Here is a 25,072-nt window from a genome sequence, read left to right on the forward strand (position 1 = left end):
TTTTCAGTCAATACAGCCTTTATTAACACACAATATACCATTTGCTGTATCATATACAAATTTGCCTAGTGTGTTGCAATTTTAATGTCCTTAAGATTACATCTGGATCTAACAGAGTAACCTACAAAAACTGGCTCAAGCTAACTTTTCTTTCTAGTTACTGCCTTTTGACCTTTAGAGCTGATAGAAAGGGCAAATATGTTAGCTAGAGACGGGAGGGCCTTGCCATAGTGGCACTATGACTGAGTTCCAAATACAGCCTGAAACACAATTCCTGTACTTTCATCACAATTGTGCTAAGCTATGTGCCAGCATGCCTTGAAACATTATTTAAAATAACCAATTTACACATGTAACCATTTCCTGTATGCTGGAAAGTAGGATGTGTAAGAGGAAAAGTTATGATTTCTGCCGCTTCCAGTCCTGGGAAGAATGTTGAAGGCTTGCAGAAAGACCTGTAACAGCTACTGGAGGCAACCATATCCCACTATCCCATTCACTTCAGCGCTCTCCTATGCCAAGGCAGAGATCTAGCCAACATATTCAGATGTTCTGTCTGCTCAGTTTAAAGACTGAATGACTACCGCATGAATGTGACTTCAGAAGGCCCATGGCTTTTAGTATGGTTGGATAGAAGATATGCTGGGTGGGTAGGTCTGGTGGTGCGTCTGAGAGCATTACAGGGCTCCTCCCACATCCCTTCATTACTGCTTTTCTAGAAGAGCTCAGCACACCTAGATTCAAGGGTTTAGATCAAGCTCATGAAGTGTTGGACACATTTAACACCACACACGTGTTACCCCAAGAGACCATAAAGAATGGAAACTAGAGAAACCCTGACCCTAGCAGAAGTCATGCTTCGGGATATTCAAACACAATGCACAGAACTTTTAAATCATTTACTTGACTAGATAGCTACAGTTCAGTTACTATTCTAAAAGATAGACCTGGCTAGCTTCCAAAATTGCTTTTAAATAAAGTATTTGAATTGTGGCAATAAACAAAACACAAGATGCACTTAAACAATACTGCAGTTTATAAAAAACACATAAGAAATTTCAACTAGTATTCTTTGAGTTACAAAAATCAAGGTTTGGCTAAGTTATAAACATGTTTTTCATGTAATTATTTGCATAACTCTAGTAATGCTCAGTGGCCTAAGATCAGAACTGGTCCTTAAAAAACACTAAAACCACAAAGCCCCCGTATTTACCTGCAGAATACATCCATTAACGTTTACATTCCAGGATTTGCTATATCAGTTATAATTTTAAAGATCACATCCAAAGGAGAAAGCAAACCACCTATAAACTGGCATTATTTATTTATTTTTTGGCTTGTGAAACGTCCTTAATTTGTTGATGTAGCAAACAAATTTCAACTCTGCTATGCAAATAACAGAAGGAATCTGCTCAGCAGTTAACTTTAGAGTTCGATTTCATACAGGCAACATGCTATATGTGAAAAAATTACTAACTGAACTACAGGTATTAAATACTGAAAAAAAATTAACAGTTTATTATAATTTATTTTATTTAACAATCTAGGAAGTTTGCGGCCATCAGCAGTTCCAGTGCAATTTCAGGTGCAATTGGGAATTCAGGAATTTCGGTGGAGCTGTTAGTATAGCGGACCTTGTAGGTAAAATACATGCACACTTTGGATAGCACATGTGAGGGGATCTCTCTAAAATTGACCTCGTTGGTTTCATTCTCCGCAAACTGACCTGCAAAACAGAAGTTTTATGTATGTTAGGGCTGCAAAGTCCTTTTCTTGTTCAAGGTCAACATAAGTCCAACTACCTCGGAATGTGAAGGTGGGGTCTTTCATTTAAATTACGTTAAAACAAAGCCTCTAGGACAGGAGTACACAGTACAGGCATCCTCATCAGAAGAGACTAGACACAGCGGAGAGAAGAGAATGTGAGAAGACAAAGATACCATTATTCAAAGGCCCAGTACCGAGACTAACCAACATTGCTACTTTAGATGTAGGGAAAGTTCTCTACTCCTAAGCTATTGGCAGTTTGTGAGGCAGAAAGCTAATGTTAGAAGACTGATTAGCAGTAAACAGATTACCTACCCAACGCTTTAAACTTGTCTAACACAGCAACTAGATGTCATGGCCTGACAGTTAAGAGGCTAGGCAGGACGGCTGATCTGAGACTGACTGACTGTTAAGCTAAATCTAGGTTCAAAAAATAAAACCAAACAATTCACAGTAATGTGATTTCTTTGTTAAGACACCTAATTCTGAACTAATGCTCTATATGAAGTAGTTTCCAGTAGTGCCTCAAAATGTCTTGGCAATATACATATTTATAACATTGGCCTTAACTCAAATAGAGACACTGTTCTTTTCTTAAACAGGGTCTCACTACTGTGTAGCCTTACCTGCCCTGGAACTCACTCTGTAGATCAAGCTGGCCTCAAACTTGCATTTAGTTTTCAAAATTGTGTAACCCCCCCACCCCATTTAGTTCCAAGATATTTCATGATGCTAAAGAAGAGCCTGCACTATTAAACACTTTATCTCCCTTTGTAAATGGTCTGGCTATCCTGGAACTGCCTCCCTCTGCCTCCTGGGTGCTGAGATTACAGGTGTGTGCTACTTCAAAGGTGGAGGTGTGCACACACAAGACTCTTGAATACATGCAAATGGCTAGCAAGTATATGAATTGGTGTTTGATATCAGCAGTTACAAAAAAAATACAGCCAGGCAGCGGTGGCACACGCCTTTAATCCGAACACTTGGGAAGCAGAAGCAGGTGGATTTCTGAGTTCGACGAGGCTAGCCTGGTCTACAGAGTGAGTTCCAGGACAGCCAGAGCTATACAGAGAAACCCTGTCTCGGAAAAAAAAAAAAAAAACAAATAAAAAGTATAAAGGCAGTAATGAACAGAGAGATGGCCAAGCATCAGAGTGTACTCTTCTTGCAGAGAGTATGTGTTTGCTTCCCAAGCACTTACTTGGCCCAACCACCCATGACTCTGGTTCTAAGGGATCTGATACCCTCTTCTAGCTCCACAAGATCTTACATACATGTGGTACACATAAACTGATACAGATACATATTACACACGAAAAAAGACAAATCCTGGTCAGAGTGTTTTATAAAATTTTAAAAATGGAAGACTAGTATGTTGTCAAACAACAAAAAAGAAAAAAAAGAAAATGATTCCACCTCTTCAGATATACTTCAGTGGCTCCTCCAAAACACAACACATGACCAACATATGACCAACCAGTTCCTCAGAGCAACAGAACAGAACTGAAAGCTGGTGTTTTATATAGGCACTTACACATACCTGTGTCTACAGCAGCACTGTTTACGGTAGACACAAAATGTTCTATCAACTGTAATGAGCAGAGAAACACAATGTAGCCTATTCCTAACAGAAGGGCAAATACAATATGGATTCCAGAATAGGGAAAACAGAAAACAGACTTGGTACAGATAAAGCTGAATGGGTATAGAGTTTCCTTTTTTCTGGAGAAATAAAAAATATTTTTAAAACTAGATACTAGTGATGGTTGTACATGATATAGATGAAATAATTGCTGCTGGATTTGTATGCTTTGAATTATTTTGGAAGTTAGAAAATATTTACTAAATAATTTTTTTTACTAAATATTTGCTAAAAGATCAGAGCAAATAGTGGTTTCGTAGTTGTCTTCAGACACACCAGAAGAGGGCGTCATATCTCATTACGGGTGGTTGTTAGCCACCATGTGGTTGCTGAGATTTGAATTCAGGACCTTCAGAAGAGCAGTCAGTGCTCTTAGCCACTGAGCCATCTCTCCAGCCGGTAAGGTATCTGTTTTTGTTGTTGTTTTTACTTGTATGGATTCTGGAGAGCCTAACTCAGGTCCATATGCCTGTGGCTACCTTATGTCTCAAGTCTTTTTTTTCTTTTTGGAGAAATGCCTTATTATGTTGCCTCTTCAGCTAGGAGCAATCCTTGCAGAGCTCAGCCTCTCAAGCAGCTGAGACTAGAGGCATGTACCATTGCAACTACTTTCTCTTTCATGTGCCACACATATCTAACTTGAACTATATTTATCAAACATTAAAAGGATATATGAAGGAAAAGATACCGTATTTACCTACCTGGACCACTCAACATGGCCTTTATTGTTCCTGATGTTAATGCATGTTCTCTTTTTACAATAAATTCATGACCATCAGAAGATATTAATTTCACATACATAGCATCAGGGCCTTCACAGCCACCATAGGTTTTCTCCTCTCCATCTGAGATAAAGCAGTAAAATAAATTTAATCATGGGTCCATGCTTAGCAGCAGAGCATATTCTTAGCACACGGGTTTGACTGCTTAGCATGGAAAAGGAAAAAAATTACATTAGTGGTGAGGACAAGTGTGTAGCTGCTACTCTACTGCTCCCACCATTGCCACTGTGCTAGAAGCTTTAGCTACAGTTTTCTGCTGGGGATACAATAACAAAATACATATTTTATATACCCCAAGGTTTTTCTCCCATCTTTATCTTTTTAAAGATTTATTTATTTTTATTTATACGAGTACACTGTAGCTGTCTTCAGACACACCAGAAGAGTACATTGGACCCCATTATAGATGGTTGTGAGCCACCATGTGGTTGCTGGGATTTGAACTCAGGACCTCTAGAAGAGCAGTCACTGTTCTTAACTGCTAAGCCATCTCTCCAGCCCTTCTCCTATCTTTTGTAATTACTCTTACTGTTACCATTATATAAAATCTTAATCTGAAATCCTAGGACGTTCTAGAATGTAGAAGGATGAAGATGATTGTTCTGTTTATCTACAAGCATCCAGACTCCTATACAAAGGTTAGGATTAAAACCACCACGTCTGTCCAGGGTGTTTGATCTGAGTCTAAACCCATATAAACAAGACAAATTTCAGTCTTTGAACAAGTAGCTAGCTCTCAAATGCACAACAGAAAGAAGACCTTTTCTCACTCCTGAAAAAAGTAGGAAACTATTAAAAGAACACTAAGACACAAGGTAATGTAGTAAATGATACTTGCTTACATTTAAAGAGTAGAACACTGGTGGGCTGGAGACATGGCTTAGTGGGTAAGAGCTCTGGCTGCTTTTCCAGAGGTCATGAGCTGAATTACTAGCAATAGCATGGTGGTTACAACCATCTGGAATGGGATCTGATGCCCTTTTCTGGCATGCAGATAGACCACTCATTTCATAAAATAAATCTTTAAAAAGTAAACCTCTGACATCTGGGAAATGTGAAAAGAGTAAATATTCAGGGAAGTGCAAGCTGTATCTCTCCAGTGAAGTGGCATTAAACAGTAAAATGGTAAAACAAGCCCCCCAAAAGTTTAAAAGATTCTGTGGATAATCATGTAAGTGTACGGATGTGCAGTGCTATACAGAGCATAAGTGGAGGCCTGAGGGCAACACAGCTATTGGCCTTGCCTTTCATTTTGAGACGGTATTTGTGTTATCCATCACTATGTATTTCATGGAGCTAAACTGCATGCTTCCCAAGAGTCTTCTGTTTCAGCACTGGGATAACAATGTGCACTACTGAGCCTGGCTTTACAGAGCTTACAGGGACCTGGAGTCCCAGTGCTTTCAAACCATGCCCTCTACCCACTGAGATATCTCTCCAGGTCCCTGAAAAAGCTTTGACACTATACAACTCTTGTAATTATTAGAATAAAAGTATGGGAATTCATAAAGATGTAAGAAATTTATCAACTATTCAGGCTTATAGACTTTTAATGGTTACTACTAAGCTTGAAAAAGAGGGAGGAACAACAAGAAAATTATCCAGTTGGTGGCACACACCTTTAATCCCAGCACTTAGGAGGCAGAGGCTGGTAGATCTGAGTTTGAGGTCAGCTTGGTCTACAGAATGAGTTCCAGGACAGCCAGGGCTACATAGACAAACCCTGTTGAAAAAAAAAAAAAAAGAAAAAAAGGAAGAAGAAAGATGACAAAGAAAGAGAAGGGAAAAAAAAGAAGGAAGGAGGAGGAAGAGGACAACGAACAACAACTCCTCTTCCTCCAGTTCCAGGGAGTCAGATTTAAAAAAAAAAAAAAAAAAAAAAAAAAGGCAATGCAGAATTAACACTTAGAGGCCAGCCTGGCTCAACACTATCTGCTAAGAAGTTCATTTTATGTTTCTCATATTTTTTTTGCATGCTGTGATACTTGATTGTGATTATCAACTTGACTGGACTGAGAAATGCCTAATGAAATATATCTATGAGTCTTCCAGGAACCACCTATGGATTAAGAAGGCTTTGAATAGCTTAAGCCACTGAACCCAATACAGTACTGGAAGTTGGCACTGTTGTGGAAAGGCCAATGTAGGGAGCAAGAATGTACTTGGGAACTCTACCTGTCCTTCTCCTTAATAATGCTCTGCTTTCTACAGACCAGCAGTTGAGCAGCTCTGCTCAGCATGCACTCTCCTTGTTATGATCAGTGAAATATTTGAAATTAGGAGCAATACAACCCTTTCAAGTTTTTGCAGTTATTTATCTGGCCATGGGGATACCAACATACAACCATTTTGCATATTTGTTATTAAAAGTCCCATTATTATTCTTGCCAGATGGGTGGTGGTGGAATTTAAGACAGGTTTCTGTGTAGAACTGGGTGTCCTAGAACTCACTCTGCAGCTCAGGCTGATCTTAAGACACAGAGATGCGCTTGTGTCTGCCTTGTGAGTGTTGGGATTGAAGGAGTGCACAACACAATCTGGTGTAAAAGTCTCATTCTTAAGATATTGGCAAGACATTACTAGCCAGGCGGTGGTGGTGCACGCCTTTAATCCCAGCACTTGGGAGGCAGAGGCAGGCAGATTTCTGAGTTTGAGGCCAGCCTGGTCTACAGAGTGAGTTCCAGGATAGCCAGGGCTATACAGAGAGACCCTGTCTCAAAGAAGAAAAACAAAAAGACATTACTAATTTTAGTTGACACAATAGTCACTGTGAATTGTTACAGAGACAGAGAAACTATTCATACAAACATTAATTTCTCTTTAGCTATTTTCTTATGGTGACTTTGAAAGCCATCCTTGGTGTCTATATGGAAGTATTCAAGTGCTCATCTGTGCAATAAAGTCATGTGTGTAGGCCCACAGGCCTTATAGTTGAGAGGAAAAACCAGCTCCCAGTAATTAAACACAAAATCACCTCTGTACAGCTTACCCATTATGTTCATATAAAATTCTACTTGATCCCAGAGGAACTTTAGTAGTTTCCTGGAAAAAAAAAAGCATACAAAAATTAATGTTGCATTTGCATTTCCCATACATTTCTATTTACTATGTTACCAATGCTAATAATTTCAGGACTTTCCCTCCTCATAGAAGGTCATAATTCCAACATGCTCTCAGAACAGTTAGGGCATCAGAATTCCAGAAAGATTATTTAAAAGTAACAATTATAAACTGATTGTCAATGGTAGTAGTACAGCTCAGGGTCAATGTGAATGTGCAAAGCTCCAAGTGTCAAATCTACCACTGGGATGGTATGGGATCCCACGGGATGAGCCTTTAAAAAAATGTATAAAAGCAGCTGGTAACTAGGCAGAGCAGCAAGAGGATCGCTAGTTTATTAGATAGGCCGGTCTAGAGGGAAACTTTCAAAATCAAAAGCAAACCAAACCAAACCAAATGGGAAGCTTATATGGAGACTCAGGTCTGTAGCTGAGCTCTTGCATCTGCTTGTTATGTACAAGGTCCCACCTTCTATCTCCATCCCAGAGTTAACACACAATTTGATTGATTGACTGCTGAGGCAGCTGTAAAGTGACATGTCAAGAATACAACATGAGAAAAAGCTCTGCTTATCAAAACACATATAAACCACAAAACTAAAATCCCTACCTAAACTCAAACCCAAGAATCAAAAACCACTTTCTTTTTTGCTGCTGTTTGTTTTTCAAGACTGTGTAGACCAGGCTGTCCTGGAACTCACAAACCCGCCTGCCTCTGCCTCCCAAGTGCTGGGATTAAAGGCACGTGCCACCACTGCTTGGCCAAAAACCACCTTTTCAAAACAATTCTAGATCACTGCTTTTCCTGCTGAGAATCTGAAGAAAACTGAGGGTCTTGTCAGAAAACTAGTCCCCCCAACCCCCGCCTCCACAGTTTTCTAAACGATGGCTTTTAAATTCTTTTGCCATGTTGTACCCCTATAGTTGTTCAAGCAGCTGGCAGTGGGCCTGTAGCTACTTTAAGCTAGAGGGACAAATATGGAGGGGAGGGCTTTTCCTAGGCATTGACAACAGAGTGAACTTTAGATAGAATCAGGTATAAGACTGACTTAAATCATATTAATTAGCATTTCAATGTTTAATAATGGACACTGAAGTTATGAGATTAATAATTCCATGTGACTTCTTCATGTCAAAGAGCTGGGAAGACAATCCTTCAATAGTGAGGGCATTTAAAAAAAAATTCCTCTGGAAAAAACAAACAAAAAAAAAATCAGGAAAAAAACAAAAAACAAACAACAACAACAACAAAAGACAAAAAAAAACAAAAACAAACAAACAAACAAAAAACCATGCTGCCCATAAACCAAGCAAATGCTTATCTGGATGATTGATTATGCAATATGGCCAATGACATGAAGTATGTTCCATACAAAGAAGGTAAGGCTTGCTTGTTCTCTTATTACAAAACTGCACACATGCATATTTTAGTCTTCTATCCATTCTGCACACAATGAAGGGTTAAATATTAAAAACTTTGGGGTAGGTGCTGGAGAGATGATTAACAAGAGCATTTGCTTTTCTTTCACAGGACCCAGGTTCAATTCACAGCACCCACATGAGGGCTCACACTGGTAATTTCAATTATATGGGTTCCAAACCCTCTTCTGACCCCAACAAACAAAACATATGTACACATAATGTAATTTAAAATATGTAGGGCTGGAGAGATGGCTCAGCAATTAAGAGCACTGACTGCTCTTCCAGAGGTCCTGAGTTCAAATCCCAGCAACTACATGGTGGCTCACAACCATCTGTAATGAGATCTGATGCCCTCTTCTGGTGTGTCTGAAGACAACTACAGTGTACTTATATATAATAAATCTTTAAATAAAATATAATATATATTATTAAAATTTTATGTGAAAAATGCTTCTAAAATTTTGTAATTTTTACATATGCAGATGTTTTGTCCACATGTATGTCTGTGTACCATTCATGTGTCTAGTGTCTTTAGAGACCAGAAAGAGGGTACTGGATCCCCTGGAACTGAAGTTACAGATGGTTGTGAGTTGCCATGTGGGTCTTGGGAATTTAACTCAGGCCCTAAGGAAAAGTTGCTAGTATTACCACTGATACATCTCTCAAGCTCCTGTTTTGGGAAATCTTAAATTTACAAAATAAAATGATTACTACAAAGGCAATTTTTTTCCAGTAATTTCAATAATTTGTAGCACTTCTAATATGAAGTAAAGGAGAGAAAAGGGCTACCCTGGCAAAGCCCTCAATACCTTGTGGGCTTTCTTACTGGTGCCCACTGTAGTAATTCCCTTACCTTCAGATAAACATCTTCTGTAAAAATAAGTCTCCCAAGAGAGTATCATTCCCCTAGAGGTCAGGAAACTTGTGGCTTCGACTAAAGTGACTGCATTAGGGTTTAAAGCCTGATAGATCTGACTTTACTGTTTTGTTTGTTTTTCATGGCAGGGTTTCTCTGTGTAGCCCCACCTCCTGCAACTTGCTTTTATACCAGGATAAATTCAAGATTTGCCCGCCCGCCTCCCTAATGTTGGGATTAAAGGCATGTTGGGAGGCAGACACAGGCGGATTTCTGAGTTCGAGGCCAGCCTGGTCTCTATAGCCAGGGCTATAGAGAAACCCTAACTTGAAAAACTCAAACAAAACAAAGCAAAGCAAAAAGGGCATGTAGAAGCTGTGCGGTGGCACACACCTTTAATCCCAGCACTTGGGAGGCAGAGGCAGGAGGATTTCTGAGGCCAGCCTGGTCTACAGAGTGAGTTCTAGGACAGCCAGGGCTACACAGAGAAGCCCTGTCTTGAAATAAAAACAAAAAACAAACAAACAAACAAACAAAGGGCACGTGGGGCACCGCCACAGCCCAGCTTTTGGCTCCTTCTGTTTTGTTAATAACCTTTTTCCTTTCCCTATTATTATTTGACACAGGATTTCTCTGTGTAGCCCTGGCTGTCCTGGAAGTCAGCTACCTCTGCCTCTTGAGAATGATTTTTTTAATTTTACATGCACTAATGTTTTTTCCTGCATGTATGTCTGTGTAAGGGTGTTAGATCCACTAGAACTAAAATTACAGACAGTTGTGAGCTGCCATGTAGATGCTTGGAATTGAACCCAGGTCCTCTGGAAGAGTGGCCAGTGCCACTGAGCCATCTCTCCAGCCCCGAATTTAAAATTCCTTTTTTTTTTTTTTAAAGACAGGCTTTCTCCTGGTTGTTCTGAACTTGAACTTGCTCTGTAGAACATGCCCTTGACCTCAAAGAGATTCAACTGCCCATGCCTACAGGGTGCTGGAGTATTATCACACCTGGTGATACAGGCTTTATTTAACCTGGCCTGTAAATTGTTTTTTAAAACTAGCTCCACATGAATCAACTTTGTTTTTTCTTAAGTTGATAATAAATTCTTGGATCGTTCTCTAAAAAATTAAAAACTGTACTCCATGTCTACCATCATTTTGTGCTGATATCCTCTTTTCATTTTAAAAATGAAAACATGCCGGGCAGTGGTGGCACAGGCCTTTAATCCCAGCACTTGGGAGGCAGAGGCAGGCGGATTTCTGAGTTTGAGGCCAGCCTGGTCTACAGAGTGAGTTCCAGGACAGCCAGGGCTATACAGAGAAACCCTGTCTGGAAACAAAGAAAGAAACAAACCAAAAAATGAAAACATTAGAAAGCATTGAAAACTTCAGGTGTCAACTTTTCTTCTAGATAATATCCACATTAAAAATACCTATGTTGTTTATGAACTAGTAGCTAAGCAACCATGCAAAGACTCATTTCAGAAGGCCTTTGGGAAGCAACAACTTCTCTACAGACTTGTAGTAAATCAGGGCCAGCATGCAAGCAATACGAAGTTTAAAGGAGTAGGAGTCCTACCACCATCATTATTTAAAATATGACATATGATTAAGTGTGTAACTCAAATATTCAGAAACTCACATTTGGAGACAATCTCAGTTTGGACACAATCCTCATGTAACTGGACTTCTACCATTAGGAAGTGCCGAGACTACAGCACTAATACAACTATCCAGATGAATGATTATGCAATATGGCCAATGACATGAAGTACGTTCCATACAAAGAAGGTAAGGCTTGCTTGCTCTATTACAAAAATGTGCACATGCATATTTTAGTCTTCTATCCATTCTGCACATAAGGAACTAAAGTTCTGACTTTAACAATGAAGGGTTAAATATTAAAAACTTTGGTGCTGGAAAGAGGACCCAGGTTCAATTCACAGTACCCACATGAGGGCTCACACCTGTAATTCAATACAATTATATGACAATGCTCTACTTACAATCTTAATAGTTTTAGTCAAAGCTGGATGTGGTGATATTCACCTGTAATCACACTCAGGATGCTAAAGCAGAGAATTGATTGAGGCCAACCCAGTCTCAGTAGACCAAAACCAAACCAGCATCAACAAGAACACTAGACAGACTGTCAATAAAACTAGCTGAAATTCTTTGGATAAATAAATGTTACCCAAAAAGAAGCAGATAATTAGCTGTTCTAAGGAAGTAAATGGGTGGCTACAAACGTTCAACAGAAAATGTGTTATATAGCCGGGCAGTGGTAGCTCATGCCTTTAATCTCAGCAGTTGGGAAGCAGAGGCAGAGGGATTTCTGAATTCAAGGCCAGCCTGGTCTACAGAGTGAGTTCCATGACATCCAGGGCTATACAGAGAAACCCTGTCTTGAAAAAAAAGAAAGAAAGAAAGAAAGAAAGAAAGAAAGAAAGAAAGAAAGAAAGAAAGAAAGGAAAATGTGTTATGTGTGAAAAGACCCGTGTTTGACCTGGATAATCATCCAGGAGTGATGGAATTATTTTACCAAGTTGAAAGGAGAGAGAGATCCAAGGAACAATCGACTCCATCAAGTCAGCCTAGGAGGTCCTCAAGAGTATGCAACAACTGAGTGTGGTTAAAAGACCCGTTTAGAAATCCGCTCACCTCACAAACACTAAGCTGCACTATTGCCACATGCTGTCCTATGTACAGGAGACACAACACAAAGATTTTAACTTCATGGAAAAAATGGCAGGGATCAGCCCAGCTTCATGGAGTATTAATGAAAACCTAGCTCTTGAGATGGAAGCAGAATTACCAAGAAAGAGTTCAAGCTCTGCCAAGAGTATATTGTGAGTTATTAGGCCAAGTACCACTCTCACCCAAAAGGGTTCTGAGGTGTGTATCAGAAAACAAAACTGTGTATAATGGAAGAAGTTCTATGGGGAAATAGAGTAAGGTAGGCAGGGAATGGAGAGAGGGAAAGGCTGTATTTCAAGGTCGTGAAGAAAAGCCTCACAAATACTGGACAGAAGCCTGAAGGGAGTGAGGCAGAGAGGCAGGGAACATATGCCCAAGAACCCTTTCAGAGGGAGAACAGCACATCCACGAAAGAAGGGGCAGGAAGAGGCAGAGACTAGGCAGCTGTGTCTTATCAGAAACAACAGTGGTTAACAAGGAGCACATGTTGAGACAGGAGCAGTGACTGCTCTTCCCCAAACCAGAATTGATTTCTAGCACCCACATAACAGCTTAAAATTGTTAGTAACTACAGATAAAATAGATTAAAAAAATTAAAATTAAAAAAAAAAATTCTGGTAGTGCAGGAGAGGTGGCTGAGTCTGGTTCCCAGTGTCCACAGCAGCTGGCTCACAGAAGATAGGATGGACACCCTCTGACCTCTGTAGAACACCAACTTAAAGAAACCTCAAAGAATTTTGAGGAATGAATTGATATACAAAACACTTAGAATGAAGCCTCGTACACAGTGAATTCAACATAAAACTTTTATGATCCTATATCCTAATTGGAAGTCTGTGTGTGGTCTTAGTGGCAAGGTAAGCCAGGAGCAGCTGAGGGTCAGACAGTAAGTGTATGCTTATCAGTCTGTAAAGTCTGCACAACTACTCTCTCTCTGCAACTACAGTTACAAGCCAGTCACAGGCAAGATAAAAACTAATGAATGTGCTGTGTTCCCGTAAAACCTTACAGAAGCAGAACTTACAAAGACCACATTACAAACCAGTAGTTATGTATTTTTTATATTTGTGTGTGTGCCAGCATGAGTTATGTGCACCATTATTGTGCAGAAGGTAGAAGAGGGTGCTGAATCACCTGAAACTGTAGTATGGGAAGCTGTGAGCCACCATGTGGATGCCAGGAACCAAAAGAATAAAAGATTAAATGTTCTTCACTAGCGAACCATTTCTCCAGTCCTCTTTGGATTTTTTGTTTTCTTTTTCAAGATAGAGTTTCTCTGTGTAGCCTTGGCTGCTCTGGAACTTGCTCTGTTAGACCAGGCTGGCCTACTCAAGAGATCTGCCTGCCTCTGGATTTTTGTTCAACTACTCAAAAAATTGTAAAATCTGGGCTTGAAATTTAGCTCAGCGGTGTGTGTACTTACCTAGCATGCTCAAGGCCCTAGGTTAAATTCTTAGCAGCAAAGAAAAATAGCCAGTAATTCTCAGTTCAAGTAGGCTTTTTAAAAAAAAATTAAGACTGTATGTGTAGTGTTTTGCCTGAATTATGCATGTGTACCATGTGCATTTAAGAGCCTAAAGAAGCCAGAAGAGGGAGTCAGGTACCCTAGAATGGTTCCAAGCACCTACATGGCAGTTCACAACTGCCCTAATTCCCATTTCAGGGGATCTAAAACTCTCTTCTAGCTTCTGTGAACATTAAGCAAACACTCGTACACATAAAATAAAAGCAAATATTCACTAACTTAAAGGTCTCAGAGCCCTGCATGTTCTAAAAGCTGCCTGCTTCACCTCTATTCTATCACCAGTCTTCAAGAGGCCCCACCCCCTTCTGACCTAGGTCTTGGCTGTCCTTACTCTACATAGATCAAACAGCCCTAAACTCAAGAGATCCTATCTCTGTTGGGACGAAAGTGTTTAGAAGACGCTCAATCAAATTTCACCTGCTTTCTTTCTTTCTTTCTTTCTTTTTTTTTTTTCAGTTTTTTGAGACAGGGATTCTCTGTGTATCCCTGGCTGTCCTGGAACTCACTCTGCAGACCAAGCTGGCCAGAAATCCGCTTGCCTCTGCCTCCCAAGTGCTGGGATTAAAGGCGTGCACCACCACCACCCGGCAACCTGCTTTCTTTGATCAATCTAACAACACCCATTTAATATTCTCCAATTTAAATATTTTAATATCACCCAAAAGATACAATTCTCACTTTTTCCTCCCTAGCCCTATACCTATTCTGAGTGCCAGTCAGAAACATCTAATTTGTCTTCTTTAGACCAGGCTGACTTCAAACTCAGAAATCCACCTCTGTGAACAAGGTGTGTGCATACTCTGCAGATCCTGACTGTCAACTGAGTTACCAAGCTAAGTCCCACAGAGAACTCCTAATAAATCTGTCAGGAACCAATGTTCCCTTTCAATCTTCTGATTTTAGTAAACGGCGCTACTGTTCACAAGGTTAGCAAAGGCAAAAGATTTTTTTCTGTTCTAGAAAAGACAAGAGCTATTTGGCTTCAAATTATACTTCAAATCAGATCACTTTCTACCTATTTGAGCTCTACATCTTTAGATCAAGCTAACTGTATCTTAAATGAACTTTCTTAAAAAAAAAAACCAAAAAACAAAAAACAAAAAACAAAAAAAAACTACTACTGAGCATGGTGGTACACACCTTAAACCCCAGCACTCAAGAAGCAGGAGGTGTGTGGTGGTGCACGCCTTTAATCCCAGCACTTGGGAAGCAGAGGCAGTTGGATTTCTGAGTTCGAGGCCAGCCTGGTCTACAGAGTGAGTTCCAGGACAGCCAGAGCTACACAGAGAAACCCTGTCAGGGGCTGGAGCGGGGGCAGGGAAGAAGCAGAGGTGTAGTTGGATCTGAGTTCTGGGCCAGCCATGTCTACAAAGTGAGTGCCAGGCAGGGCTATAATCTTATCTGGCATATGTTCCAAGCATTTGTCTCCTTGGAAATTCTTGACTAGGTCAAGTTCACTCACACTTCAAGGTCCTTGCATTTGCACTGACTGCAGTCTGAAGCTCTTCCTTTAACCCTCCCTATTATGTTTCTAGCTCAAACATCAAATCCCAAGGATGTTTCCCTGACCTAGATCTTATTGATGTATCCCTTCCCTGCATTTTCTTTTTTATTGAGGGAGGGTCAACGGGGCTTCACTAAAGAGTTCTACTTTGTCAATCCTTTGCCTGCCTGAGCTTCCTGAATAAAGGTTCACAGGCTTCTGACATCATGCCTTTTTCTACACCTAAAACTGTGTGTGCGTGTGTGTGTGTATATATATATACATATATATATATATATATCTGTATGTGTGTAAATTTTCCAGTATTGGATGTCTTTGTTTTACTTAAGCGTTTGGAGTGTATTAACATATCAAAGCATACATTGAAAACCTTTTCTGTTTGCATTCCAATCTGACATATACCTCCTCCCCAAAAACCTCAATCTTTCCTGAAGCACGAAGATATGCACAATTTCTTTCTTTTTTTTTTTTTTAAGATTTATTTATTTATTATATGTAAGTATGTGTAAATAGCTGCCTTCAGACACACCAGAAGAGGGTGTCAGATCTCTTTACGGATGGCTGTGAGCCACCATGTGGTTGCTGGGATTTGAACTCAGGACCTTCTGAAGAGCAGTCAGTGCTCTTAACCGCTGAGCCATCTCTCCAGCCCTATGCACAATTTCTTAAGAACTTAATATATGTAAGTAAACTACCACTCTGCTCTCTACCACTGCCTATCCACACACAGCGTTACTATCTTATCTAGTAATGGAGCAGATTCTCTCCATTTGGAATAGATACAATCTGGGCCCACGCTTGGGAGGCAGAGGTAGGTGGCCATGCAAGTCTACATGGTTGAGTTTCAGGCTAGAAAAGAAATGGATATGTTTATTTTTTAAAATAGCATTATGAGGTAATAAACCTACATTTTTTTGTGTGATGCTAGAGAACCAGCCCAGGGCCTCTGGACGTTAGGCAAGAATGCTACATCAAGTTATAGATAGGCTCAGTCTGGCAATTAGAAAAATATCATATGAAGGATGAGAAGCCATTTATAAATTAAATAGGGAGATGAAAATATGGAGTAGTAGCACTACTGAGCGATGTGGCACACACTGAGTGATGACTCAGTGTAGTTGAGGTCCAAGGTTAATCCAAGCACGTTGAAAAGAGCAGGCGCGGTGGTCAACACCTTTAAAACTAACAATTGGGAGACAGGCCTGATGGGCCACACTTAATACCAACACTTGTTAGACCAGACACGTTTACAGAGCGCAACTTCCAGGTCATCCAAGAGTACTCAAAAAAATTAGTAAATAGAAACCCCAAATTTCTACAAATTAACAAATATCCATGATATAAAACCACAGCAGTTTTCTCATCACTGAAGATTAAATGCACTTGTGAACTTTGACGCTCAATAACACATTATAATGTAAACGAGATCAGGTATTACCATCTTACACCACTTAACAGAAAATAAAATTCAATTTGGGCACTAAAAAGCAGATCTGGTAGTTTGAACCAAGTTGTAAAACTATTTCGAATGCTTTCTACACTAGAAGTGCAGAGTAGGCATGCCTGCACTAAATGACACAAATTTTATGCTCACAAAACTAAAGAGATTTCAGTTCCTTAAGGGAAACTAAATAAATAGGCACTATACCTGGCCCTAGATACTTCCTTTCAGGTAAGAATGAGAGGTAGATAGATACACAAATAAGCCAATGTACCCAGCCAGGCAGAGATTACCCAAGTTGTCCAGAAGGTAAACTTTTTTTCAGGGTCCTATAGCTTAAAGGGGCGAGAGCTCTCTCTTGGGACTAGCGACTGATTTCAACAGTAAAATTCAACAGTAAAACAAATACAAGCGCACAAGAGGCAGGCAAAAAGGAAAAGCGACCGGGCTACCATGCTCTTAACTCCACCCTCCCAGCGCTCTGCCTGGAGAAGGCCCAGCCCGCCCGCACCTCCGGTCCGGCCTCCCCTTTCCAAACCCACCGAGCTGAGCTAGCTAGTTAAGGTCCCGCCAAACTCCCCTCCCCTCCCCCAAGCCAGGAGCTGGGGAGGCCAGAGAGGCTCTGAGCTTCCGTTCCTTCCCGGCCCAGACGGGAAGGGGTGAGCAGAGGGATAACTAAGGCGTCCAGTCCCAGCCGCACTAACTCTCCTAGCAAAACCAGATCCCGATTCCCACCATAGCCCGACACTCACTAGCCAGTCCTGCAGCCACCGCAGCCGTAACCCCACGTACCGCCACAGCCCCTATTCAGGGCCGCCCCCCCCCCAACCCCTAGCTGCCTACCCCCGTGGGTTCCGGGGCACGGGAAGGAATTACTTCCGCCGCGTCACAGCCGCTTTCTGCAACGCGCGAGAGACTGGTACCTGGAGAGGCCGAGACGCGGTCTACCAGTAACTAGCGTCTGAAGGAAGTGCGTTGTGGTTCGTAAAATAGGCCAATTTAAGAGACTTCGCTACCAAATTCCAACCAATGAGATGCTAGAACTTCTGGATTCCCAGAATGCAGCGCCATCCGGATCCAATTTCTGCCGTGAAAAGCTGAACCTCCGAAGCAACAGTGCATTATGGGATATGTAGTTTCTTACAGTGTTGTGGCTAGTGTTTGATCCGTGACACTGCATCTTGGGACTTACGGTTTTCCGTGTAGTGTTGAAATTTTCGGTGGCCTTAAAGCTTGTCTCCGCCTCTTTGTTTAAAGCAATACACATCAACGAGCATCTTAACAAGCTCCCAATGAGTTTGCCTCATTTCCTCTCTTCCTGATATAGGTCAGTGTTTACTGAAATATGCCACGCCCACCGGTCCAGATCTCCCTGCCTATCACCAATACTTAAATCAGGGCCCTTTATTTCTGCTCCTCGTCTCCCCAGTTCCACACCCCCCTCAACCAAACCTTTTCATTAACTTTCCCGTGGTTACCTTTCCTAGAGAGCTGAAAAACAGCTCAGTTAGGTTTCCTCTCTGCTGTTTTTATGGAGTGGGCTTGAAAACCTAGATTCAAGGTACTTAATCACAGCTGTGTAATATATCCCACAAAAGGAAGTATAGTATATTCTGTGGTCTTGTTCCTGGAGCTGGTGACTTAAAGCCTAGTTCCTGGGACTGATGACCTGGGGGGTTGGGGGGGTATTGTCAGTTCCTGGAACTGGTGGCTTTCCTTTTGAAAGCCTTGTCCTAAAATGAAGTTTATGTCATCCTCTCACCTTATCTAGAGGAAAATAAGCACGGAGAGGATTACTTAATAAACAGTATTTTTATTATTTAACAGTATGTCAATAATGCTTATGTTCTGCTAAAATACACCTAGAAGAAGTGGGTTCCTTTAACCTATATCATCTTTTACCTGCTCCAGTAGTGGTTGGTTCTCAGCCTTTCTAATGCTGTAATCCTTTAATACAGTTCCTCAACCGTATTAGTCAGGGTTCTCTAGAGTCACAGAACATATGGTAGTCTCTATATAGTAAAGGAATTTACTGACGACTTACAGTCTGTAGTCCAACTCCCAACAATGGTCAGCAGCAGCTGTGAATGGAAGTCCAAGGATCTAGCAGTTGCTCAGTCCCACAAGGCAAACAGGTGAAGAGCAAGACTTCCTTCTTCCAATGTCCTTAATTAGGTCTCCAGCACAGATTAAAGTTGTGTGCCACCACATCTTTAATCCCAGATGACCTTGAATTTGGAGATCTTCCTGTCTTAATCTTCTGGGATTCATAGCCACTATGCCTCAAGATCTCCATTCCAAGATTCAAGTAGGAAACTTGTATCTCTCAGCCTCCAGATTAGGGCCACAGGTGAGCCTTCCAATTCTAGATTGTAGTTCATTCCAGATATAGTCAAGTTGACAGCTAGAAATAGCCACTACACCAACCATAAAATTATTTTTGTTGCTACTTCATAAACATAATTTTGCTACTGTTATGAATTGTAATGTAAATATCTGTGCTTTTTGTTATTCTTAAGCAATCCCTGTGAAAGGGTCGTTGACCCTAGAAGGGGTCATGGCTCACAGATGAGAACTACCGAGCTAAATGATCATTTTTCCTGATACAGCTGACTGGGAAGTTGATCTGAAGATATTCAGAGGACAAATTTATCAAGTTCACCTTTGGAAACTTATGTAGTATTTTGTAAAACAGTGTATCTCTATTATACACAAGTATTTTTAGCTTATTTTTAAAAATAATTTATTTTTAATTTTCAATAAATAATTGCTACACGGTCATATCCCAATGAGCATCTGTTCTGAGTTAGGAAGAAATTAGGTTTATAATTTTTAAAAATTTTTTAAAGATATATTTATTATATTTAAGTACACTGTAGCTGTCTTCAGACACACCAGAAGAGGGCATCAGATCTCATTACAGATGGTTGTGAGGTACCATGTGGTTGCTGGAATTTGAACTCAGGACCTTTGGAAGAGCAGTCAGTGCTCTTAACCGCTGAGCCATCTCTCCAGCCCAGGTTATAATTTTTTATGAGAAAAAAACGTATCCATTTGCAGAATCTAAGAATAAAGCTATTGTTGGTGTTACAAATATCTTTAAGATTAGGAACTCAACCACCCATGACATCACACCTGCAAGGCAATCCTGGTACCACTGAGCTGTGTCCCCAGCCCTGCCCATTTCCTCTATCAGTGCTGACATCACACCTGCAAGGCAATCCTGGTACCATTGAGCTGTGTCTGCAGCCCTGCCCATTTACTCTATCAGTGCTGTTTCAGAACAGCGAAGCAGTGTCTTCTGCTCAGTTTTCTGGATGTATGATAAAAATCTAAGGATATAAAAAACACTTGGCAAATAGCAAAGTGTTCTGAAAATGTCAAAATGTAAAAAATGAGGAGTTCTACTTATTTCTTTAATCTTATCATAGCCATATATTTGGACAGGCTAAATTAAGCTTTATTTATGGCATAATTTCATAATAACCTCTCCTAAATGTCTTTTACAAACATCAGTGCATATATGTGGGATATATTATCCTAATTTCTTGCTAACTCATCAGTGCATATATGTGGGATATACAAAACTATAAGTTAGTTCAGTTTTTTTTTCTTTTCTCAAAACAAATTCTGGTTGTAAAATACCTATGTATCATGCCAGGGAGTCCAATTTAAAGCAAAACCAAACCATTCCTACTAGAAAGAAAACATTTCAAATCATTTACACATTCACATTCTATGTATTTTCTCATGGTCAACAAATGGACTGAAATGGTTTAAGTTATCTCACCATTTAAAGAGAAAAGTGTCTGCAATAATTTGAAACCATGGAGTTAACTTTATTTCACCACTGGCTGACTTCATAATTTCTTTTGAGTTTTTACTTTGATACATAGCAATAGCATTTAATTTCATTGGGATACAGATTCAAAGTTACATCCTTCCTCAGAAACAAAATGTAATCAATTTCATGTTCATGCAAGATACTACCAGAGTGGACCTTGTAGTAAATTTTTGTTAGATAACTGATTTCATTTAGATCAGCCTCTTCCAGGAGTATTCCCAACTCAGCTTTAAGTACCTCTGTACTGCTCGTTTCACACAGATGACATTGTTTTCGTCCAGCTCACCTGGATAAGATAATGGATGAAACAACCTGGAAAGGTCATTTTAGCATCTGATCTTTGTTGTAATAGGAGCTTATTTTCAGTATTAAACAAGAAAGCTGGATGTAATAATCCTTTGTCCATGTTTTCATTCAGGTGACAATTTTTCTTGGTGTCGGCCCCAACTTTATTGTCATTTTCATCAATAAGAATACACATCTCTGCTAGAAACTGAACCTGTTTTTCATCAAGATGTTTGGCATTTATTTCAGGCATTATGACAGAATGTCTTACCTGACCTAGAACACAGAATTCCAGTTAGAGGTGTTCTAGCTTATTTTTGGATGCTTGTCCTATTACACACTTGCACCATGGATTCCCAAGTCTATCCAGTTACAGTGTTCCCTTTACTCGTGTCTAAGTCCTGTGCAATAGCACTAAGTATCTTTGGGAGAAAGGTGCAGTGTTGATTTAAAACTTCTCACCTCAGTGGAGATAAAGGATAACGTATTCTAGAGCCAAATGAGTGACCATGGCTGGGGAACACAGATTAGGTGTTCCATGTCCCAACGTGGACTTTTTATAGTAACAGAACAAAGAAATCCTCAGTCAAGACAGGTTTCTCTGTTAGTGGAAAGGTTCGGTAGGTCTTTAAAAAGTGGGGAGACCTGCTTTAGGTCTTTAAAAAGTGGAGAGACCTGCTTTAGGCCTCAAGTGCTATTTGCTCTTAGCTTTTTGCTTGGTTGGAAAAATACCCTGTGCATTCCAAAGGAAAGCTTGAGATCTGTGTGTTCCCCTTGATTTATGTGAAGATCGTGAAGATGTTAGGTACACAGGAAGACAATGAATTAAGGCTATTAAGAGATCTGCAAATGGCCCAGGATAAATTGGCTCTGGATGTGCAACATTGTAGACTCTCCATATCAGTCCATGGTAGGCAAGATACACTCCCCACCTTGGACAGGAAGTTTTTAATGGGCAAAGAACAAATGTGAATATCTGTCAACAAAATCAAAAATTATATTATGTAAAAAAGTTCCATTTTCTCCTATCTCAGTGGTGGAACTAAGTTAAATCATTCATTCATTTTGTTAATAGCATACTTATATCATAGCATATGAAGTATTTAAACATTATAACACTAAGTATTTTAAACTACATTCCTTTTGGGCTGATATGCTAGAATTACTTCTGCAAGGCTAAATCATTTTCCCAAACCACTTTTAGGACCTATAAAGTGACTTTCGTGAGAACGAAGTACTTAACTAGGCTTCTGGGCTCTGTCTTTTTCACACGCCTACCCACTCTGTCCTTGCACACTGTCAAAAGTCGACCAAATACTAAGAACTGGGTTGAAGCCCATCTTAGGCAGGGAGTTGGAGTTTCGGGGGTCCTTTGCTGCCTGGAACCCACCAGGTGGAGAAGGTTGCAGGCCGGCCGCATATTCTGCGCACGCGCGGGCACCTATCCGGCCGCGCGTTCGCTAAGGGGCGGAGCCTCACCGCTCTTGAGGGCCATAGTTGAGCGGAGTCGCTTTTTGCCGTCCTTGGCCGCTATTGGAAATCAACGGCCACCATTTCCTACTCGCAGCATGCTGTTGGCTCTGAGCGGCCGGTGGGCAGCAGGCCTATGGCCCGGCCAGACGAGGACGACGTGGTGTGTGGCTGCCGCCCTCCGAGGTTCCGGGATCGCCTGGCGTGCGGCCTCGCGAGCCAAGCCCGCACCGCTGCGGAGCGGCGGGCTCCTGCCGCTAGCCGAGCCTTACGGGCCACCGGGGAGAGCGCAGGTCGGCCGTTCGTGGGCTGTGGTGGCGGGGAGCAGGCTCAGCGTGCGGTATGGAGAGCTCCAGTGCAGAGGGGACACTCCCGGTGCGGGCCTGGGAGGAGCAGGCCTCGACCTCGAGGCCCGCTGCTGCTGTCAATCCAAGGGTTGAATCTCCTTTTCTTAGGCTGTTCAAGCACCACAAGTGGTTCCAGTTCCAGATTGTGTGGTTTGTGACGACAACACTCAGTTTAGTTTCTTCCACCCCCCTCCCCCCATTGGTTTCCAGAGACAGGGTATCCCAGTTTTGTAGACTCACCTGGTCTGAATTCGCTGTGTAAAACCAGGTTGTCTTCGAAATCAGAGACCCTGTTGACTTCCCATTCTGGGATTGCAGTTGTGCTCCACTGCGCAGGGACTAATTTCTTAACCTGCAGCTGAAGATCAGAAGGGTATTAAGTGCTAAAAAATTGATGCAGCACCTGGAGACAGACCTGAAAGAACTTGTATAGACTCGTAAATTGTTATTTGTCTGTTTTTAGGAATTTCTTTGATTACTGAATGGAAGGTGGGGTATGGATGTTATCGAACAATCTACGTAGCATATTAAACTATATTATAAAATTTAAAGATTTTACGGGTTTTTGAGACATTCCTCTTGTGTATCCTTGGCTGAACTGGGACTTGCTTGCTGGGATTAAAGGCGTGTCTCGGCAAGAAATTTATGTATTTTAAGCTACATTATAATATATAAGAATTAAAAAACTTTTAAGAAGGCCAGGCGGTGGTGGCGCACACCTTCAATCCCAGCACATGGGAGGCAGAGGCAGAGGCAGAGGCAGGAGGATTTCTGAGGCCAGCCTGGTCTACAAAGTGAGTTCCAGGACAGCTGGGGCTACACAGAGAAACCCTGTCTCGAGAAAAAAAGAAAGAAAGAAATGCCAAAAGTGGTAATTGGATTACTTGTTAGTTGCTTGTGGGTGGTGCTGCCTTCAAACTCACAGATTAAAGGCTTGTGTTGTAGCCAAGGGGAGATATTGGAGTCTTAACTGAATTTCAACACAAATTAGACATACTTTTTACATTTTTAAATGTGAGCAATGTGAAATTCATTTTTAGATGCTTATTTTTCAATACTTGGAAAACTACTGTTTCATATAGCTTTCAAACAGTTTTTCATTTTCTTTTTTTTTTTAAAGATTTATTTTATTTATTTTATGTGTATGAGTACACTGTAGCTGTATAGATGGCCGTGAGCCATCATGTGTGTTGCTGCTGGGAATTGAAATCAGGACCTTTGCTGGCCCCGCTGGCTCCGGCCCTGCTCAATCCGCTTGCTCAGGCATAACTCACTGTAGCTGTCTTCAGACACACCAGAAGAGGGCGTCAGATCCCATTGTGGGTGGTTGTGAGCTACCATGTGTTTGCTGGGATCCGAACTCAGGACCTTCAGAAGAGCAGTCAGTGCTCTTACCTGCTGAGCCATCTCACCAGTCCCCGGGAAAATTCTTTGAATGGCATTGTAACAAGTTCTCTTCGTTATATTTAAAGAAAAAATAAAAAACGTTGATAAAAATTAAAATATGTTTAAACAGCCAGTTACTCAATGGCTTCTTGTTTCCACAGATACCTGTTTGCTGGGGACAGTGTGTCCGCTGCTTACATACACAAGTTGATAAACCAGAAGATGGCAGGCTCATTTATACTGGAAACCTGGCCCGAACGATATTTGGTGAGTAGTCTGACGTGAGGTTATTTCCTTATTTTCCATTTTCTTTTTGCGATTATAAAATTACATTTCTCCTTTCCCTTTCCTGCCTTCAGAACCTCCTGTATACCTGTCCTCATGTTTGTTTAAATTCATGGCCTCTTACGTCACTAACTGTTATTGCATGGATATATGTATATACATAACTATTTCTAATTATAATCTGTTGAAGGGATACAGTGTTACTTGTTTGTGTTTTCAGGGCTGACCATTTTGTGATGGATGTGTATTTTCCTGGGGAAGACCACCTCTCCAGGCCCACCTTTACTCAATTTCCCTGTAGTCTTTACATAGGGTTGAGGTCTCTGGGGCTTGTCCCTGCCCAGTAAACCCTTTTTAGCATATGCTAACTTTGTGTTTTTCTTAGCATGTCTCAATTATTATAACACATAGAATTGTTTTTTCCTTAAGCTTATTGAAACAATGTGAGGTTGAGACTTTATTTTTAGGGTTTCGATGATGTTTGAAGGCTGAGTTGTAGTGTGTGATCTGTCAGCTAGGCAGTGAAGCTTCCCTTCCACCATCATGTGTCTTAGAATAGCCAACAGGCAAATACAAATATGTGACTATTCCAAGGGAAGTAGAAGAAGATTGTTATAGTTTGATTTGAAACAGCCCTCAGCAGCTCATGTATTTAATATATTAATAATTATCTTAATATAAATTTGCAAATGTTATATTTTGTAACAAAAGTAGAATAATATAATAACATATATTTAATAGCCTAACTTCCCCAGCTGATGGCACT

At 40.8% G+C, this 25,072-nt stretch overlaps 2 protein-coding genes and 1 pseudogene across 6 annotated transcripts in view; 1 reads left to right on the forward strand and 2 right to left on the reverse strand.

Annotated features, from left to right (window-relative positions):
- On the reverse strand, positions 1–22,759 carry Eloc (elongin C). 5 transcript variants are annotated; one of them, XM_031366947.1, is made up of 4 exons: positions 22,298–22,759; positions 7,181–7,233; positions 4,111–4,254; positions 1–1,726 (listed from the first exon to the last, which is right to left on the reverse strand). In XM_031366947.1, the coding sequence occupies exons 2-4, from the start codon at positions 7,191–7,193 to the stop codon at positions 1,536–1,538; spliced, it is 348 nt and encodes a 115-aa protein (XP_031222807.1). In that variant the 5' UTR covers positions 7,194–7,233; positions 22,298–22,759; the 3' UTR covers positions 1–1,535. The 5 variants fall into 5 exon arrangements, with proteins under 5 accessions (XP_031222807.1, XP_031222808.1, XP_031222806.1 ...); XM_031366948.1 differs by lacking the exon at positions 22,298–22,759 and adding an exon at positions 22,209–22,227; XM_031366946.1 differs by lacking the exon at positions 22,298–22,759 and adding an exon at positions 17,613–17,709.
- Positions 20,225–22,195, reverse strand: LOC116088208 (annotated as a pseudogene).
- The window catches only part of Tmem70 (transmembrane protein 70), a 13,052-nt gene continuing 10,251 nt past the window's right edge, over positions 22,272–25,072 (forward strand). Inside the window, exons 1-2 of the mRNA XM_031366943.1 lie at positions 22,272–22,581; positions 24,183–24,288. Of these exons, the coding sequence (XP_031222803.1) occupies positions 22,387–22,581; positions 24,183–24,288 (301 nt within the window). The 5' untranslated portion in view covers positions 22,272–22,386. The remainder of the gene's footprint in view (positions 22,582–24,182; positions 24,289–25,072) is intronic.

The sequence above is a fragment of the Mastomys coucha genome, unplaced genomic scaffold (genome assembly GCF_008632895.1).
Source record: "Mastomys coucha isolate ucsf_1 unplaced genomic scaffold, UCSF_Mcou_1 pScaffold14, whole genome shotgun sequence".
NCBI lineage: Eukaryota > Metazoa > Chordata > Mammalia > Rodentia > Muridae > Mastomys > Mastomys coucha.

Coding starts and splice junctions, on each gene's coding strand:
- Eloc (XM_031366947.1), bottom strand. Junction 1,727..4,110: donor GGCCATGTTGAGTGGTCCAG/GTAGGTAAATAC, acceptor TCTGTTTTGCAG/GTCAGTTTGCGGAGAATGAA.